The sequence below is a fragment of the Anarhichas minor genome, unplaced genomic scaffold (assembly GCF_050575085.1).
Source record: "Anarhichas minor isolate MPS153535 unplaced genomic scaffold, ASM5057508v1 ptg000027l, whole genome shotgun sequence".
NCBI lineage: Eukaryota > Metazoa > Chordata > Actinopteri > Perciformes > Anarhichadidae > Anarhichas > Anarhichas minor.
Genome location: NW_027466473.1, coordinates 1818180 through 1839221, shown reverse-complemented (window position 1 = coordinate 1839221; position 21042 = coordinate 1818180). Strand labels below are relative to the sequence as shown.

Below are 21042 nucleotides of genomic sequence, written 5' to 3'. Positions count from 1 at the left end.
CGTCCCTCACTTCCTCGCTGTGTCTTTGCGTCTGTCCTAATCAAATTTCCACATAACAGTCAGTAGCGGATGTGAAAACTGAGCGTGTGCACACAGTATATTCCAGTAATTCTGCATGTGTTTTTCTACTTCTGGCGGAGTGCTATTTTTTGTGACTTGTGCATCCCAGAGCACGCTGTCCGGCACTGATGATGTGCTCATTGTGCTCAGAAGCTGTGCCAGCAAAGTGTGTTTATAATTACCTTCCCCTGATGAGTCATTGGCATGGAGTCCAGAGACTCTATCCTCCATGGAAGATGATTCATAGGACAATGAGTCACGGTTTTATACATTCTTAAGTCAGTCAGTGCTATAATAGTTTCCATTTATCGTGAGCCTTTAGTTTGCATTGTGTTAGTCAGAGGAGTTGATGTAAAAATGATGAAACACATTCCATACCATTCAAACATGTTCAAATGCATTGCACTTTATGTTTTGCTTACCAAACAGTGTCTTTTGATGCAAATGTGATAAGTCACTCCGGTAGCTTCTGTGATAAAGCAGTCAGGCTGTGCTGAAGTCACAGGAAGTCACACTTAGTGGTATTTTCGTAGATGTTTTGCTAATCTTCTAAAAAACAACAAACCCAAAACTCAAAGTATACCAAAACTTTCAATCAAATGTTTTTGGTCACAATTATCACAAGAGTCCCTACAGGGGCTGCCAAGCATTAACTAAATGGAGATATATGGTCCACAGAATTTACGTTAAAGGTCTTGAAAAACTCTGATTTAAGTGTTTGAGCTTTTGGAGCACACACACACACACACACACACACACACACACACACACACACACACACACACACACACTAGTGTTTGGCTTGCTGCTCTGTTCTCAAGAGGTTCATGTTCATGCCTATAAAGCTGGAAAGCTTTTTTTGGGTGGCTTTACTCTGAACATAGCTGTAGGTTTAGTAAATGAACACAGTCTTTCCAGAGTTCAGTCCTGTACTCTGTAAACTGTGGGACTTGGCAGCACCCGCATTACCAGTGTTTGTTCGTCATACTTCCTGTTATGACAACTCAAGTGACCCCGACCCCTCCACAACCCCAGTCAGTGATTGAGTGACGTCTGCCAGTGCGTGTGTGTGTGTGTGTGTGTGTGTGTGTGTGTGTGTGTGCTTCAAGAATGAAGTATTTTCCTACCCATTGATGACATAATGAGTCATAGAGAGAGGGAACCCTCCTACCCAATGGCAGTGAGTACCCCAGCACTGGTCATTTCAGGTCATTGACTCAGTGGTGGTTCCCTATCTTTCCTCTCACTCTGTATATTAGTCAGCTGGGGTGGATCAGAAATACTCTCTTCACTCACAGCTGGCTGATGATCTATGTAATTCCACATCCTGTTTGTTTTTGATCTCTGCACAGTGTGAGAGGGTTCCCTTGTTCTAGCCATTGGCCATACGTCTGAATTCAACACTGTCCTGATGCAAATAGAGGCAGAATGTTTGGCTTTGAACCTTGTAATCTTTCCATATTTGGTGACTTTCTGGTAAACATCTAGACATCTGAGCAAAGTTAACCCAACCTAAATGCTGCTCTAATCAATATCTTCATTTTAACAATGGATTAAATGACCATCTAAAAAAACAAAAACAAAGCAGGGGCACAATCTTAAGTCTGTCTTATCTGCCAAAATAAGCAGCAGATGTTTGTTTCACAAATTTGACTATTCACATTAAATCTGCAAATGGAGACCACATTGTATAGGTAGTAAACATGTCAAAATGTACAAATACAATGAACAGTAGCCTCCTTTGTTGCCCACAGATGAAGTTCCCAGACTCCCTTAAAAAAAGAGCAGTTGTTCGAGTAAGGCTGTCTACATCAAATTTGTAATATTTTGTGCTGACTTGTAATTTCTGCATTAGATGTGAGATCTTTTCTTGTGTAAAAAACATGTCAGTTTGTCCTGACATGTTGCAGTACGGGCATAAAGGCTACTCTTTGTCTATAAATTCTGTGCCTTGTTAACAGCGATTAAAGATTAAAGTCAGATCCACAGATAAGTGCAGCCCACTTTGTCACACAGTTATTCTTTACTGTAAATCATTCATTTCCCACCCATATTCATTATTTCACTCAATTCTGTTGAATAACACATCTCTGGATGCTTTCCTGGCACAGAATAGAAGGTTTAATCACTACCTCAAGGTGTGTTTCTCCAGCCGTCTCAGTTGCTCACTCTCTAAATTTGAACAGTAACCTATATTTGATGTTAACCAATGCATACAAACAATATGTATCAGTGTTGTACAAAAAGCTTTAGCTCTACTGAGCATTTTAGTATCTATTAGCTCATTGTTTTGGTTTTAAGGCTCACAACTTCTGTTCACTATTTAGTATTTAGCAGCTAAGGAGCCAAATATTAGAGAGTGGACATGATGGAGACCAAAACAGATCTAAAAAGAGAATTCATATTGGACTGTTGCTAGGTGAATCCATTACTCTAAGTGAATGCTGTCATTGCTCACACTGTCTACTGGGTCGATAAATAGGCAACTGTTAGGGAACACATTCAAAATATTAACTTAATTAATATTAACTTTATGAAGTGATGATAGGACAATGTTGACAGCTTGTCTTCAAAGCAAAAAACCAATGCAGGTTTAAGTGTTTAGACATTAAAATGACATATGATAGTAGGCCACTACAGTATATTTGAACATGTTAGTATAGTTCATTTGAAATAATGGTTATTTGTGAACTTGACATCTAAAAGTATTCATTGTTTAACTAGTTTAGCCCAGTTTTATACTTGACGTCTGGACATGTGCAAGTTACTAAATCAGGGGTGAGTATATCAACACCCTGTTGAACAAAAGGAAAGTATTCTATCTATCGCAGAGCAGAATGGATGGTGCTGGATGGTTTCCCCTTCACCATGAAAGAAGTTCAGGAGCAGTTTGTTTTAGGTTGTCTCTTCAATTGAGTCTGTTGCTAAACAGTATGGTTTTCTTCAGTGTTTATGACCATCACATAATCTCCTCCCCTGTCTGGGTTCCCTTCCTTTTAACCTCCCACTCCTTCCCTTCTCCACCCACTCTAATTAGGATTCAATTTCAAACATGCCTTGAGTGCGTCACGTGCCAAGTCCCCAACCATATGGCCCCCACAAACGCAGCTTTGTTCTCTGTAAATATTGTCTGCCTTTGATTGTAGCCCCTGAGTCAGTGGAGTGAGATACACTAAAAGCCAAAACCTCTATTATCCTCTTATTTATGACCCCTGTTTGACAGGAGCTGCCATGTGGAATATGTACATGTGGCCAATGAATGTTGTAAAGTTGCAAAACAGTTTTCTCTGGAGAGGATCTACACAAACATGTGTCCAGTGTCCGGGGAAATGAGAGTAAAATACAAGGCACTAGTGCAGCGCATAACCTTAACCATGCGTATCCCAGCTGTGTACAGGAACCTCCTTCCTGCTTGACGGCCCAAGTGATTCCTCACGTTCTACGTTTATGGGGTCTATGGGGTTACCAATGTCACGCCACACCCTTGTCTGTGTGTGTTTTCTGGACATATCCTGTTTCATGCAAACTCTTTCCCTTATCTGTTGCAGGAATCGGATGGTCAGGGTTGTCCGTTCTGTCGTTGTGAGATCAAAGGCACAGAGCCCATCATTGTGGATCCCTTTGACCCACGCAATGAGGGTAACAGGTGCTTTTTCCTGGACCAGCACAGCTGCCCCTTGCTGGAGCTGGATGATGAGGAAGACCGAGAGGACTGCCTAGTCATGAATGGACTGGCCAACATCAGGAAGGTAAAGACTTGATCTATTGATGGGTAGGTTTTTTGTTTTGTTACTAGTAATACAGGAAAAAGTCCAGGGCCATATTTCAATCAGGAGAGATTCATCATCAGATGAAGAACAGATAATAGTTTATCTTGACTGAGTCTGTGGTGCTTGGACTCTACAGGGAGATTTGTAATGGAGGGGCGTCTGCTCTGAGCAGCAGCAAGATAAACCCCCACCCACCCCACCCCCGTGGAGTCCAGACACTGGTGGTGGTGGCTGATGATAGAATGAGTTGATGAATCTGATGACGATCGGGTGGAGATGGGGAGGTGGAGGGGTGTATAACAGCAGCATGAACGTACTGAAGGTAGAGAGACAATCATATTTAAAGAGACAGCAGCAAGATGATTGGCTAACCATGTCATTGTTTCATTGTGCTATTGGATAGAAGAGACCAGCTGATATCATGATTGACAGCCTCTCGAACATTGACAGCAGGGAAATAATGAGTGTGATTGAAAGATGTATGAGAAATGAACTACGGGCTTAGGCATGCAAGAGTATAGTCTTCCTGACTGAACTTATGCTGGAGCTTCATTTGTCAAACTTCTAAGAATTACACTTAATAATGCTCTAATGCATTTTTACGGGTAAAGAGTGCTTCACTGACTGAATAAGACACAAGGATTGACCCTACATGTACATCTGCCCCGTTGTCCATTATTTCCTTAATCCTGATGTTTAATTCATTGATATGTTATTCTGCAAAAACATGTGATTTTAAGCGATAAAAAGTATATTTTATTTGTGTGAAATCTTTAATATCTCTGGTATAAATTAAAACTTGAAATAAACTCCCCTCTAATATATTAACGATATATTACAGTATGGATTAGATAACAGGATGTTTGGAACAATGAGCAATTTCTGGTAGACGAGCTCCACTAGAGAAAAAATATAAGGAGAATTTAGAAACACATGAAAAGTGATACCAAACAAAATCAGTGCCATCTTTATTTTAGTTGTTTGCACTTCTGATGAATGCAAAAAATAAAATGTGGTAGCTTCCTATAAAATGTTAAAATCAAATAGATCTGCAAAAACTATATATTACATATCAGCTAACACATCAGTCATGATGACCAATGATTTTGTATAGTCAGTCCAGAACATGTATTATATGGTGTGCTCTCATCTCTGTTTCTGTACTGAAGTCATCTTGGTCTGCTCTTATTAAGACCCCTCTGAAGCTCTCTTTAATTTAAGAGCATTGGTCTTAAGGATTTGATCAAATACTTTTATTCTTAATTTTTAGTAAAAGTGAAAGATTTCTACTTTTATCTTTCACTTTCTACTTTTAGAATTTTACTTTTAGCAGTTGGACAAATACCAACAGCTCTTAAAAAGCTTCAAAAAAACAGCTGGTCCTAAATGACTAAACACCTGTTTAAGTACAGTATATGTAAAGCATGTACTTTTTCTTTCAGCACTGTGCAGAGCGTCAGAACTCGCCCATGGTGTCTCCCAGCTCTTCACCTGTCAACCAACACAGAAAGGTCCACGGAGGAGACCTCAGCCACTGTGTCCAGCACCTCGGCCTTCCCCCTGTCCCGCCACGACTCGACCTCATTCAGAAGGGCGCCATCCGCTCCCCATCCGCCAGTCCCACCGTCTCCCCGAAGGTCAGTCACAGCATTCGCCAGATCCAGAGAAAAATGGTTTACTACTATTTTCTTGCTGATAATCACTTAAGTTATAACTAAAGTTATGAAAATTTAGAAAGTGCTTCACAGTATGGTTTGAACACAGGACACAAACACAGTTGTAGGTCGAAGGAAGAAACAACCCAACATTTAGGCTGCACAATGCCACAAATATCTTGATATATCATTATTTATTTATTTTATTATTTTATTACCAAGACATCATGTTATGTGACAATTGTTATTCTGTGTAGCTGGTAATAGCTGGTAGAGGTGGAAATGGTTTGTTCAAGGCCAAAAGTTAAAGTTACAGTTTTATATCTCACTCTCTAGCGTGCCATGAAGACATGTGACCATACCGAATACCAAAATCTTTGAATAAATAGCTTCTCTTCATACTGTGGAATTGAACATTGGCAAATTGTTCTGTGTGTATATTTTTTATTTTTGGTGAAAGTGTTTTTCGACCCTCATCTTGGTGTGATAGATTATTTTATGAGCATTTAAAAACAGGATTAAGGATCTTTTGAGCAATGACTGCACTTGTTCAACACTGAATGACAATTCTTTGGTTGTCTCTTTTATGTAAAAATGTTTATGTTTGATGTTATTTTTAACTTTTTGCTGTTTTGTTTTTAACGTCCAGTGTTTGTATCTTAATGTGGTGCTTGCATAGCACTTTTACACTGCGATCTGGGCCAGGACCCCCTCGTAAATGAGATTCAAAATCTCAATGGGATTATTCTGGGTAGCTAAAGGTTAAATAATAAATAGTTTGATAAATAAATATTCTTTATTTACAACCTCAGTACATCTAGCTTCCACAAAAAGTAGCTTGCTAGTCTTCCTGGATTTAACACAAAATCAATAATAAAACAGAAAAAAGTTTGGTGGGATTTAGAAATGAGTTGAGAATTATTTGGATTGTCTTCTGTCATTCTAGTGAACATACCATCTCTCCACCTCTCTAGTCTTCGCCAGGAATGTCCAGGAAGCAGGACAAGCCTCTCCCAGCCCCACCTCCTCCGCACAGGGACCCACCTCCACCGCCTCCCCCTGAGCGTCCTCCTCCCATCCCCCCAGAGTCACGTCACTCATGGCTCCCCGCTTCCTCTCCCTTGTCATCTTCCATCTCATCTTCTACGGGCACGCTGTCAAACTCCCAAATGCACCCTGAGACACGGCTTCTCAAAGACAGTCACTTTGCAGATGCCCACAGGACTCGATCCGAGCACCCACTTCAGCTGGAATCCACAGGCACCTCTCACCTGAACGGAAGACCGCTCAGTTTTCCGTCTGCTGGATTTGGAAGGTTACATCACAGAATTGAGGGGCCAGGAACCTTAGAGAGCTCAAAGGTAGGGCTTGGATATCGGTTTAAACATTTAAAGTGAAATCTTAGGATGAGTATGTAAAAGCCTATTTCTTTTTTTAAAATTGTTTTCTAAATCTATAACCATAAACTTTGTACAGACATTCATGCTTTTGAGAATCCTAATGACTTAGGGCGGTGGTTCACCCCTTAATGACAAGCCGCGACCCAAATTATATATATATATATATATATATATTTTATATATATATAATTTGGGTATATCTATATTCAAGAAGTCTAGTAGTAGTAGTATAGTCTCTGTGTAGTAAACTACTGCCAAATCAAATAAAGGAAGTACACATCAATTATATTTTAACAATTATTATTCTCAGTTTTCAAATTGAACTGGATGGATTATAAATAATACATAGAAATACATAAATAAATGTTCTTCTCATTTCAAGTAAAATAACGGCTGGATTAAAAAATAAATTACGTAACAAAATTAATTTTAGAAAAATGATTTTCACTGAATTGCCCTGCAGCTTTAAATTCAGTTCATTCAGGGTGAAGTGAAAAAGCCACAATATTATATTTTTCTCATCTTCTAAAAAGCGAAATTAGTGTTTGAAGAATTCAGCTATATGAGTCTGTCCAGTCAGATTCTAATGACTCTAGTCTCTCTGGACATTTTTCTCTTTTGGAAATCGTCCTATGATTTGACTTTCACAACTCTCACTTCAACAGTCCTGCTCTGCTCTCTATATCCTCGTCTCTCCCCCGTGTGTCACGGTGTGTGTACATCTCACTCAAGTCAGGAAACTTGTCAGAATGCCCATATTTGATTGGCTGAGCTGCATGACGTGATGTGATTCACAACGCATTGGTCGGTGTTTTCCCTGCACCGCTGGAATAATTCCGCTGCATAAAAAATGCCCTTCAAAATAAAATCACAACCTTTTTTTTTTTTTTGTCAGGCAAAGGCCCGCGACCCACTGAAAACGGGTCCGCGACCCACCAGTTGAGAATCACTGACTTAGGGGACCCTCAGCCTTGTCTTCTAGCACCACTTGTGGTTTTAAATTAAACTAATGCAGTGTCCATAAAAACATTTCTGTCCAGAACGGGCCTGTTGCTGCTTGCAGTCCTCAGCAATACACCTGCCATGACATACTGTAGTTCAGTCACACACCCAAGTCGCAGCTACTCACAGACAGAAAAAACAGTTAAAGCCTTAAATACAAGGCACAAAAGACCAGGGCAGACTTTACGCTGAGGCAAGGTATGCAACTAAAAGCTTAAGATTTAAATATTGAATTACGTTACTATTCTAACTCATTGTGCCCCTAAATATCTTACAAAAGGCCCCAAACGCCCTTAAGAAATATGAAACTCATCTGTATACTACTTACAGTTTACTTCTATTTCAGGAAAACATTGTAGTACTAAATGTACCGAAATGTTACTGATGATCCAGATGTGGCTCACTAAAGAAGATATATTAGTGGTGTCATTCCTGAGTGTCAGGTTTGAGTGCCGAGTTATATCATTTCAATTTCCCCCGTAACATTGAGCTAATAAATAAATTCCACTGTTCAAGAGAAACCATAATAATATTCTGGGTTATTAATAATGACTTCACAATCATAATTTCAAAACATAGAGATGCAAATAATTAATAAATAAGAAAAACGCATTACGCCGGTAGAAATCGGTCCTGTACCTATATGGAGGACACGGAACAGTATAAATACTCAATGCAATAATAATACAGGTAACAGACTACAGAGAGATAACACCTGTACTGTGGCAGTGATGATTACTGTTTCTTTATTAGTAGAGTGATCAAAAGTCTCTCCAGCTGATCCAGCTTTCATCAGAAAGGACGTTTCCTCTCTCCTCGTATGATTTCCATGCATCCCTAGTGGGATGGAGTAACACGCAAGGAAAAGATGCAATTGAGGGAAACATGAATGCAATGAAGAGACCTTGGGATGTACCCAATAAGTGAGAGTAAAACCTTTTTCTGAAAGTCACATCTTAAAGGCATGCAGCCAGTGCAAGACTATTAAGCTGGTCTCCTATTATTTCAGTGTGTTAATAAATACTTGAAGTGTGTTGATTGGATTTTAAATATGTAAATATCTATACTTAATTATAAAAATCCCCGATTTTTGTGAAACTCAGTCTGACCATTTACAATCAATCAAATCCTTCAGAGACTTCCTCAACATTATACTGCTGAGCGTCTGCATAATTTCTACACTCTATACAATCTACCATTTAAAGCCTACCGCGGCTCATGGGGTAGAGAGGGTCATCCGGTATCCGCAAGGACGCCGGTTCAATCCTTGGCTACTACATGTCCTGTGCCGAAGTGTCTTTGAGCAAGCCACTAAACCCCAGGCGCTTCTCAGGAGCAGCCCACTGCTTTTTGTGTTCCATACAGAGCAACTTTGATTCAAAAACAGCTGTGCTTTGCATGTGGAATATATTCTTCAACTAGTGTTACTGAAGGTAAAATCTGGACCAAGATTTTCAGAATTGTCCAATGATAGGGCTTTGAATCTGAAAGCAGTACATTGGGTTGAAATGTGTCTCCTACACCAGCTTTGTGCATCTTTGCAGATCAGGGTGCTGGAAAGGAGGAGGCTCCGACCGCTTGTCGAACCTCAGATCCAAGAGGAGCAATGCGGATTCCGTCCCGGCCGTGGAACAGTGGACCAGCTCTTTACCCTCGCAAGACTACTGGAGGGGTTCTGGGAGTTTGCCCAACCAGTCTACATGTGCTTTGTGGACTTGGAGAAGGCTTTCGACCGGGTCCCTCGGGGGTTCTTGTGGGGGGTGCTGCGGGAGTATGGGGTGCCGGACCCATTACAATGGGCGATCCGGTCTCTGTACGACTGCAGTAGGAGCTGTGTCCGCATTCTCTGCAATAAGTCAGACACGTTCCTGGTGGGTGTTGGCCTCCGCCAGGGCTGCCCTTTGTCACCGGTCCTGTTCGTGACTTTCATGGACAGGATATCTAGGCGCAGCCTGGGGGCGGAGAACGTCAGGTTCGGGGGTCTCGGGATCGCCTCTGTGCTGTTTGTAGATGATGTGGTCCTTTTAGCCTCCTCGGATCATGACCTCCAGCATTCACTGGGGCGGTTTGCAGCCGAGTGTGAAGCGGCGGGGATGAGAGTTAGCACCTCCAAATCTAAGGCCATGGTGCTCTGCCGGAAACCGGTGGATTGCTCCCTCCAGGTGGGGACGGAGTGCCTACCTCAAGCGAAGGAGTTCAAGTATCTCGGGGTCTTGTTCACGAGTGAGGGTAAGATGGAACGGGAGATCGACAGGCGGATCGGTGCGGCTGCAGCAGTAAAGCAGGCGCTGCACCGGACCGTCTTGGTGAAGAGGGAGCTGAGCCGGAAGGCAAAGCTCTCAATTTACCACTCGGTCTACGTTCCTACCCTCACCTATGGTCACGAACTCTGGGTCGTGACCGAAAGGACAAGGTCGCGGCTACAAGTGGCCGAAATGAGTTTCCTCCGTAGGGTGGCCGGGCTCAGCCTTAGAGATAGGGTAAGGAGCTCGGTCATCAGGAGGGACCTTGGAGTCGAGCCGCTACTCCTTCGCGCCGAAAGGAGTCAGCTGAGGTGGTTCGGCATCTAATTAGGATGCCTCCTGGACGCCTCCCACTGGAGGTTTTCCAGGCACGTCCAACTGGGAAGAGACCCCGGGGAAGACCCAGAACACGCTGGAGGGATTATATCTCCCAGCTGGCCTGGGAATGCCTTGGGATCCCCCAGAATGAGCTGGAACATGTTGCCGGTGAGAGGGAAGTCTGGGTCAGCCTGCTTGGCCTGCTGCCACCGCGACCGACCCCGGATAAGCGGAGGAAAATGGATGGATGGATGGATGGATGCAGATCTGGGGAGTAACTCTGCCACACAGGGAGTTGCCCTTTACAAGGTTACAAAATGTGTTTGCTGTCATTTTACAACACAGGGTTGCACAACGAAATGTGAGTTGTAGTCTCCGAGAACAAAACAAAACAAAACAATTTTCTTATGAAGAGGTACGGAGGACGAGTTGAGGAGTCTTACAACCTGAGGAAAGAAGATTCTCTGTAGTCTGGTGGTTCAACAGCTGATGCTTCTGTATGTCTTGCCGACTCCATGGTGAACAGATTGGTGCCGGGGTGGGTTTTGTTTTTTAGTGTCCTTTTGGCTCTTCGCAGGCACCTCACCTCGCCAATATAACAGTAGATGGGTACCAATGATAATCACCCACTGCAGAGCCCTTCTGTCCTGAGCGTGCTCATCCCATGCAAGTTTGTAATATTTCCGGTCAGGATGCTTTCTATTGCTTCTACTGTAAAAGTTAATAACAACTTGGTAAAGCAATTTTACCTTCTTAAATTTCCTTTGTTGCTTTCTTAACCAGGTTCTCTGTGATACTGATTCCCAGAAACCTAAAACTGTTCACCTGATCCACCTCAGCTCCATTGTCAACAGGGGATGTCAACAGGGGTGTGTGCCACCTTTTTTCCAATCAGCTGGCTATCAGTTCCTTGGTTTAGCTGACATGAGCAGTAGGTTGTTCTCTGAACACCGTCCTTCAAGATTGTTGATCCCGGACCAGGCTACTGCACTTGATGGGTGGACTGTATTCAGCGCAGACAGAATTCAGGACTTTGGGGGGACTAGGGGAGGTGGACTTTGTGTTGACAACAATGATGATTGGTGCGCAAACATATTCAAAGTTTGGCATTTGGTCCGGCTTGAACCTTACTTTACTACATGCTAGGCAGGCAGAAGATTCACAAGTCATGCCATCCCTGTTAATGCAGATTATTTTTGGGAATTATTCTAATAACGTAATACTTAGTCACAGAAGATGTCTATCATGCAGTGCTGCATTACATTCCTTCTCAGCAGCACTGCTTTTAGGTGACATAGCATATATACTATACTGATCTCAGAAGTGATTCATTCTGTTCAGAACACTGTGTGCTGAGGAGAAAGCATCCTTTATTACCAGCAGCATCAGTGCTGCTGGTATTGTTTTGTCCTTGTGAGCCTATGTGTGAGTCATCATGGTAAAATGTGGTCCTGGAGACACCTGTAGAGAGAACGACCACATAAGCAGTTTTGCATACTTTGTCAGGTGTTTTTACCAGCCACTACGCTGGTATTGTTTTCACCTTGTCAGTCATCACGTCAAAATGTTGGAATTACTACAGGGGAGGTTTTGAGTTCTTTGCCATGTGTTTACATTTCTGTCTGCCTGCCTATAAACAGATTTTGTCTCCTCAATAGTACAACAACAGTGCAAAACGCAGTCGTGAAACTTTATAGGTGTGTTGTTGAGAATAAATAAAGGAGAAGATTGGTGTGGTCCAAGCAAGGGAGCCAGAAGAAGGGGCCATTGGCTTCCCCATTTTACACCCCTGGTCCGATTTGGCACTGCAGCTGGTGTGATCCCATCATAAGGTGGCCTGTAGTTTGAAATGTATCAGGTTTGATGAAAAGAAATAATTTGCACATTCTGCATCCTTAAACCCACACTGCCTTTTTTAGTGAATTGATTTGAAGCTACAGTTGGTGAGTAAAATGTTATTTGCTGCAGAGTTGCTGTACCTTCAGTATGGTGTCCTGGCTGTGTTTGTAAGGACTGCACTTCCCCACCAGAATCAGGGAAGGACATGGCATATCCAAAGCATAATACACTGTACTAGTGTAGTTTTTTTTAGTTCTGCAATTCAGTTGACATTACCTTTTCAGTTGTTCCGTTGTGCTTTATGTAATTCTCCCCCTTCTCTTGTTTGTGCAGCCCTTCTCCAATGGTGTGCAAGTCAGTGATGAGTATGACATCCTTCCCTCACGGCACTCACCAACGCAGTCCACACTTGCCAGTAGCCATAAGTGAGTATATCACACACACACACACACAAAGTTTCATTGGAAATATCCTGAAAAAGTTTAACCAATATTGAAATGATTTGTCTGAACAGCACATTTGTATAATAGGGGCAGAAAATATTTGCAGCGTCCATGCAGTGGTACATTACTGCAACCAGTGAGCTCCTGCTGAACTTGTTTATAGTTCCTCTGATAAGGCTGTTTTTAGAAACAGTTTATCAAAATCCAGTGGCGGGCCGTGCATTTTATACCTGGGCCTTCACTGCTGTCCTGCAGCTGAAACACAGCTACAGTTATTATTTGTTTCGTGTCAAAATGAAGCTCAACACCTATAGATCCACTAACTGCAGAGAATACGCCGAGAGTGCGTCTCCTCTCTGCTCTGACTGCAGCTGGGACTGCTGCGCGAGGCTTCTGTGAGACTGACCGCCTATGAGTGCTTTGGAGCGGCGGAGGGGCTCACGGCAGCACCCGCTGCTCGTTCACGGCAGCACCCGCTGCTCGTTCACGGCAGCACCCGCTGCTCGTTCACGGCAGCACCCGCTGCTCGTTCACGACAGTGCAGAACATTCGTGCTTTAACGTCAGAGTCAAAACACCAGAACAGTCTCCAACACCAGAACAAGTCGCTAGATTTGTCGCTAGTAGCTTTTGACAAAAAAAGTCTCCATGAGGGTTTGGAAAGTCGCCCGATTTAGCGAGAAAGTCGCCAAGTTGCCAACACTGGCACCGGCTAAATATGTCCCTAGAGCAACACTGGACGTAACAATGGTTCCTATCACATATTAAACCAAACAAAAATCTTCATAAAAACAAGTTGTACAAATAATAATATATAAACAAGCATCTTAAAGCTACTGCAGATGTAAAAACAAACGTATTTAACTTACCAGAGCTGCTGTTCACTTAAAGACAAAGTCCATCCTCCTTTCTTTGTTAATAAAGAGTTTAATCTCACGGTTGTTCAGTACATCCGTGTGTTTTAGTTCCAGTAAGAAGTCCTTCTCCATTCATGTCAGTGAAGACAGTCGAGCCTCCCCAGTTGTATTTCTTGAATACGTTTTAATGCGTTTGAGGTTGAAAATGTCCGCTCGGCAGAGGCAGCAGATATTGGGATTGTCACCGCCCAACATGTCACGCTAGCCCACTGACCAATCACGTATGGCTAGGCCAGCTAGCAGGCTCTGACACGTCAAAGAATACGCCCAACATGTCAAACTAAAGATCTGATTGGTTGAACACTATGACAATCAACAATATCGTCCCCATTCACTTAATAAACTGCAAAGGGATTCACTTGTGAGTCTGCAGGCCTCGGGCCTCTCTTCTTACCTAGAGACACAGAGGTGAAATGTGATTGGATAAAAGCTGCACTGGAAGCAGAGCAACTGAGGAAGACAGTAGCTGTGCAATGAGAAAATAAGCTAATGGGGAAAATATTTTCATAAATTATTATTATTGAAGTGTATTTAGGAAAAATTATTAAATTATAAAATAGCTATAATTTTGTGATTCTGTTTAGGCCAGCAGAGAAGGCCTTGAAGGCCCTGACGGCCCACCACTGTCAAAATCAATGTCTGTGTAATCCATACAGAGATGAAACATGCTGGACAAAAGTCTGTTCAATCAATGGAACAGAACGTGCATGCAAAATCTTTTCGAGGCTCAACAAACTGCAAAGTTGACGCCAGCACTGGGACGTAAATGGGAATAGGGAACAGAACAAAACAGCTGTCTAGTCTGCGGTCTTAAAGCACTTGGACTAGTGTTTTAGATATGAGTAACATTCAGTTCAACACTAGCCAGTTACTAGCCTTTGCTTTTATTCTAAAGTTCCATCGAATCTGAACCTCCTCCTTTCTTTTCTCTGTGGTTTCAGACTCAGGGACCTTCTACCAATGAGGTCTAGTAGCCTTGGGGAAAAGTCCTGGTTAGACACAGCTTTTAAAAATTATAGCTGAACCTCTAATAGCCTTTTTGCTTCAGCCAGAATTAAATTAGGTATTTCTGTGTATCAGGCTGAAGTGGAGGCAGGGGATAGAGCTGTCACTTCCGATGAAGCTTTAGCTGAAAGGGGAAACTCTGGTCCTCCTGAAAACAATTTAGTATTGTAGGGTGGTTAGAGTGATGTACACACACTTCCCTTACACAAGGGAAAATGCAGCTGACTTGCATTTTGAAAGCATAGGTTATATTTGCAGGGTCACTTGTTTTTATTACTATTCATATAAAGACAACCATTCATTCCCAAAAGCCCTAACCTGAACCTGAATGTTTATTTGGTAATTACTGCATCTACTGGCTCAGTTTACATATTTTTAATATGTTACAGTGGTTATGGTTCGATATTAGGCTGCGTCGGTGTTTCTTGTAACTGATTGGCCAATGAAGGTCCTGCATTATTCAACAGTTCCTTTACTGTTAAATCATTACCTACTGAAGACACAACTGTTAGTGTACTTTGTACCTTTTCAGCACAATGACATTATACTGTATCATAGCAGGTAGGTAAACACAACAAACAGGGTGGGGCCAGTTGATAAGTGGTGCTGCTTCATATTTTCTCATTACAGTACAAAACATTCTTACTGAATTTGGCCTGATGGCTGTGGTCTGCAGACTGTTTTTGTGGAATTATAAAGAGACTGACACGTTGATCAATGTGGTTGAGGGATCCCAGCTGACATAGGGCAAAGGCAGGGTACACCCTGAACAGGTCGCCAGGCTATCATTCACATCTGCGGGCAAATTTAGAGTAACCTAACAGGTCTTTGGACTCTCTGAGGAAGCTGGAGAACCCGTAGAAAACCCACGCTGACATGACGGGATCATGCTTCACACAGAAGAGCCGACCAAACCAGCGGGTCCGACCCCTTCTTGTTGATAGGCGACAGTGATAACTACTACACCACTGTGCCTACTGTGAGTCTAATTGACTCCATTTTGGCACAAGGATGAAAAAGTCAGCTCACACACATGATGTTGGGAACTGCACTACCACACCTAGTGTTGGACAGTGATGGATATTTGTCCTACAAGCAGCTAAAACCTGTCCTGTCAAGCGGCTCTCAGTGTACAGTTTAAGTTCTTTATTTCAGCTCAGATTGAGTCTTCTCAGACTGTTGAGATATTTCAGCATTTAATGGGCTCTGTTTACACTGATGAATCTTTTCAGTTGCAATTTCTGACTGCCGTGTACCTGGAAATGTTGCAAGTCGAAAAGCATTTTGCCTTACTTTGACAAACCGCAGTGCTTTTACATGATGTTTTTTTCTTCCATTCTGACAATACAATAAACAATGCAGTTAATGCAAATGTTTTTAGCGGTGACACATTGTTAAAATGTACAATAAGAAATGTAAAATAACGATTTTTGCTGCACCTTTGGCCTGTCCTTGCACCCCAGCACTACAATCCATCCACTCCACTGTGTCTGGACTGCTGAGTCAACATCCTGGTGCATTTTTGGCAATTACTGGAGACTTTAATCACACCACTCTGGATAAAGCCCTGCCAACTTTTCACCAATATGTTGACTGCCCCTCAAGGAACAATAAAACTCTGGACCTTCTGTATGCTAATGCAAAGGATGCATACAGTGCCACTGCCCTTCCCCCCCTTGGCAGGTCTGATCACAACCTGATCCTGTTGACACCCAGGTATGTTCCTCTGGTACAGAGGCTGCCTGTGACCACCAGGACTGTGAGGAGGTGGTCTCAGGAGGCTAATGACGCTCTGCAGGACTGCTTTGAGTCTACGGATTGGGATGTGCTGTGTGGACCACATGGGGAGGACATCAACAGCATGACGGACTGTATCACAGAATATATCAAATTATATGAACAAACCACCATTCCATCCCGGACAGTACACTGCTACCCCAACAACAAGCCATGGATCACCAGTGACCTGAAAGCTCTCCTTAACAAGAAGAAAGCTCAGGAGAGTCCAGCGTGACCTGAAGGTGAAGCTCAGGGAGTGCAAGGACTCCTACAGGAGGAAGCTGGAGGCCAAACTCCAGCAGAACAACGTGAGGGAGGTGTGGACGGGGATGAAGCAGATTACTGGCTTCAAGGTTGGAGGGAGACAACCAGGGGGCTCCCTGGAGAGGGCCAATAAGCTAAACTCTTTCTTCAATAGGTTTAGCTCACAGCCCTCATCTGTCTCCTCCACACACCACACCTCCCAAACACCTCCCCCCTGTCCCCCCTTGTGAGCTGCATGGACTCAGAGCTCTCTACTTCAAAGGGCTCTGCCACCACCGAGACTATGACCACCCTCCCCCCCTCTCTGTGACGACTGGCCAGGTGAGAAGACAGCTGGAGAGACTCCACCAAGGCAAGGCTGCAGGACCTGATGGCATCAGCCCCAGGGACCTGAAGACGTGCGCCATCCAGCTGTCTGATGTCCTGCAACACCTCTTCAACCTGAGCCTGAAGCAGGAGGAAGTCCCGGTGCTGTGGAAGACGTCGTGCCTGGTTCCTGTACCTAAGAAGACATCTGGCCTCAGCGACTACCGACCAGTTGCCCTCACATCACATGTGATGAAGGTGCTGGAGAGGCTGGTCTTGGCCCACCTCTGACCGCAGGTGAAATCATCACTGGACCCTCTGCAATTTGCATACCAGCCTCATGTGAGGGTGGACGACGCCATCATCTACCTGCTGCAACGAGCTCAGTCGCACCTGGATGGAACCGGTGGCTCTGTGAGAATCACTTTCTTTGATTTCTCCAGTGCATTCAACACCATCCAACCAGTGCTACTGAGTGAGAAGCTGCGGGTGGTGGGGGTTAACGCGTCCACTGTCTCCTGGATCACTGACTACCTCACAGTTTGTCCGACTGGGCCGTGTGCTGTCTGATACGGTGGTCAGTGATACTGGAGCCCCACAGGGAACTGTTCTGTCTCCCTTCCTGTTCACCTTGTACACCACTGACTTCCAGTACAACTCGGGGTCATGCCATCTGCAGAAGTTCTCTGATGACTCTGCAGTGGTCGGGTGTATAAGGGACGGACGGGAGGAGGAGTACAGGGCAGTAGTGGATGACTTTGTGGAGTGGGCCGGTAGAAATCACCTGCTTCTGAATGTGGCCAAGACCAGAGAGATGGTGGTCGACTTCAGGAGGAAGACGACGGCTCCACAACCGGTGAAAGTTCTGGGAGAGGATGTGGACATGGTAGAGGAGTACAAGTACCTGGGTGTCTCCATCGACAACAGACTGAACTGGAAGAACAACATCAACACTGTGTACAAGAAGGGGATGAGTTGACTCTTTATCTTGAGGAAACTTCGATCCTTCAACGTGTGCAGCAAGATGTTGGAGATGTTCTACCGGTCTGTTGTGGTCAGTGCACTGTACTTCGCCGTAGTCTGCTGGGGGAGCAGCATTGGAGCCGGAGACACCAACAGACTTAATAAACTGATTAAGAAGGCCGGCTCCATCATTGGCTGCAAACAAGACAATCTGGAAAAGGTGGTGGAGAGGAGGACACTGAAGAAACTATTATCCATATTGGATAACCCGGACCACCCTCTCCACCACCTACTGCAGGGACAGCGGAGCACTTTCTCCAACAGACTGCTCCAGCTCCGCTGTCACAAGGACAGATACAGGAGAACATTCCTGCCCTCTGCTATATCACTTTATAACAAATCACCTCTGGCCAGATCATCATCCTTCAAATGACTACAAGAACGCTACACGGTTGTTGCTTGTTGTTGGTGATCCTTGCACTACTGTTCAGTTTGTTGAACAGTCAAATTCAAATTCAATATCTGCTCTGTTATTTTATTGTACTCTATATATTGTGCATTTCCATACGTAATATTTTATTTTACTCTGTAACTTGCTGCTGCGACAAACTAATTTCCCCCAGGGGATGAATAAAGTTTATACCTATCTATCTATCTATCTAATCCACCTCTTAATGGGACTGTGAAAATGCCAGATTGTAGTTTGAATGTAATAACTGTATGAATGGAAAGATTGAGTTGATAAATCATGATCATCTTTACAGACCCTCCAACCCTTTCAGCAGCCCTGTGGTAGAACGACAGCGGGGAGTGATGGAGAGGGTGGAGGACGACTATCAGATCCCTTCATCCAACCTCTGCTTGAGCCAGGCTCCCATCTGCATCTCTGTACCCAGCAGGTACTGGCCGTCTTTCAATGTTTTAAAGCTACTATGGTGATACAGCTATGATGTTCCATTACAGTTTAATATTTCTTCTCATTCAGGCACTGGGAGAACGGCTCTCCAGAGCCCTACATCGACGAGAAGCCCCCGGAGCCTGGTGAGTCCTGAAACCAGCAGATATGATTGAACATCACAAGTTCTAAGTCTTTTCTAACTCCATAGTACTGTGAGATCATTGGTGTTTTCAGCTGATGTAGTGAATGTTGCAATGAGCAGAGTGAATAGGATGCCCACAAATGGTTTGTACAAACTGTATGATCATATGAAGACACCTTATTTGATCCACACTTGAGTCTTAAAACGTTCTAGTCAGTCTTACAATCAGAAAGAATTTCATTTCTTTCCAGTATGCATCAGTTTTTTTGTTGAAATAGATTATCTTGATAATGGTAGAGTATGTTATTCTGTCTCATTTATTGAATCAGGTGAAAGTCCACGACAACCATGAGGAACTATCTAATGCCATCAGCAACATTCTTTCTTATTTACTGAAAAACGTCTGTTCTCTGCTTCTGATTGTCAGGCGGACACTCTGAGTCGGTCAGGGGGTTGGTCTCACGGGTGGCACATACAGCCCTTTGCCCCTTCAACACCAGCAAGATACCATCTGACTATGACATCCTGCTGCCCCCACAAGGTAGCCCACCCCGACCTGATCACCTCCCCTCCCCCAGCCACAGCTCCCTGTCTGTCTCAGCCCCTCTGCTAACGTATCCCGCCTTGTTTTCCCTGTGCAGTACACCTGTGTCGTACTTGTCTTAACTGTAAAATGTCACTATTGTCGCTTAAAAATCTCCCCGTGTCAAACACATATTCTTGACTTAATCCAATGAATCTCAGGTGATACATTGGGGACATGTCTCTCTGTCATATTCACATGTCATTTTGAAGCTCAGTGTGATAAGATAGATAAGATAAGATAGATTCATAAACTCCAAAATATCATTAGCTTCGTATCATTTTATTAAAATCCTATTCTGCAGTTGGTGTACAGCACTGTCAGATCTTTATTCCAGTAACAGCCCTGTAACAGAGTTCACATGTTCCCCATTTGAATTGGAATGAATATACACAATGCTGATGTGATGCTGTAAACAAATAGCAAAGCTAGCCTTTAGATAGAGTTTTTTCTGATTGCAATGATTACTCATTATGTGCTTATATTGTATGTTTGATGTCTAATAAATCCTCCCTCTGGTTTCTGTTAATCCAGAATACCCACAGCAAGTTTCTATCCAGCCTTCGTGTACCTCCTGTCCCAATCCTCGCTCCCTTCTCAGAAATATCCTCTCTTGGCTTTTCTCTAAAGGACAGCAGCACTTTGGCATCTAATGCCATTGCTGGGACATGGTTTAGATTCCATAGCAGCATCAGACAGCTCCTCTTGGAATAAGTAGGAACTGTGAATCAGAGCAGATAGTTCAGTCTTGTCTGTGTTTCAGCATTGGAAGACGCTCCGTCCCAGCCTCCTCCTCCACCAGTGAGACACAGCTTCACCGACCTCTCCTCCTCTTCTCCGTCCTCATTCTGCAACTCCTCCACGTCCTCCTCTTCTGTCATTGCACGACCACACAGGCCCTCCTCTGGACACGAGCACTTTCTGTTAACTCCCGGTAAGCTGGCAAACTCTTGACATCTCCTTCCGATCAAAATTGTGAAAAAAGATACAAATGTAGTGCATCTCCTACCGTGTTATGCATATCTAATAGTTTTCTCTCACAGGGGGTAAAGTGTTTATTATGCCCACCGAATTGTTGAAAAATCCACATAGAACAGAGGATTACTTTGTTGACCTACAGATAGCAACAGGCTCCTTTACCTGAATGTCTCTGTTGTCTGTGGTGTAGGCACAGTGTTTGACATGCTGAACAGTGCTGCTCCTCTGCCTCCAGTCAGACGACACGCAGAGCATGCTAAAGGCTACAGGGGCTGCCTGGAGTATGACCATTTACCAGCCAGTCAAGGTAGGTACCCTCAACCTTCTCAGCAAATGCACACATATGACTTAAAACACGGATCCAGATGACCGAGGAAGTTGCTTTGTGCAGACGGGCAAAGTTTGTCTGAAACTTTGAAATCCAAATCAGCTTAATTGTGTTTTCATTTCCCAGAACGTATCCTGTTTTCCTTAAAGC

General features: G+C 43.5%; 1 protein-coding gene across 3 annotated transcripts in view; it reads left to right on the top strand.

Moving 5' to 3' along the window:
• cblb (Cbl proto-oncogene B, E3 ubiquitin protein ligase) overlaps positions 1 to 21042 on the top strand; it is a 63179-nt gene that overhangs the window by 38011 nt on the left and 4126 nt on the right. Inside the window, exons 10-18 of one of the 3 annotated variants that reach the window (XM_076101619.1) lie at positions 3609 to 3809; positions 5273 to 5467; positions 6460 to 6846; positions 12621 to 12712; positions 18746 to 18862; positions 18949 to 19004; positions 19431 to 19544; positions 20350 to 20520; positions 20755 to 20871. In XM_076101619.1, coding sequence (XP_075957734.1) covers positions 3609 to 3809; positions 5273 to 5467; positions 6460 to 6846; positions 12621 to 12712; positions 18746 to 18862; positions 18949 to 19004; positions 19431 to 19544; positions 20350 to 20520; positions 20755 to 20871 — 1450 coding nt within the window. Of the gene's footprint in view, positions 1 to 3608; positions 3810 to 5272; positions 5468 to 6459; positions 6847 to 9431; positions 10599 to 12620; positions 12713 to 18727; positions 18863 to 18948; positions 19005 to 19430; positions 19545 to 20349; positions 20521 to 20754; positions 20872 to 21042 lie in introns of those variants that run through there. The other 2 variants (XM_076101618.1, XM_076101617.1) reach the window with 2 other exon arrangements.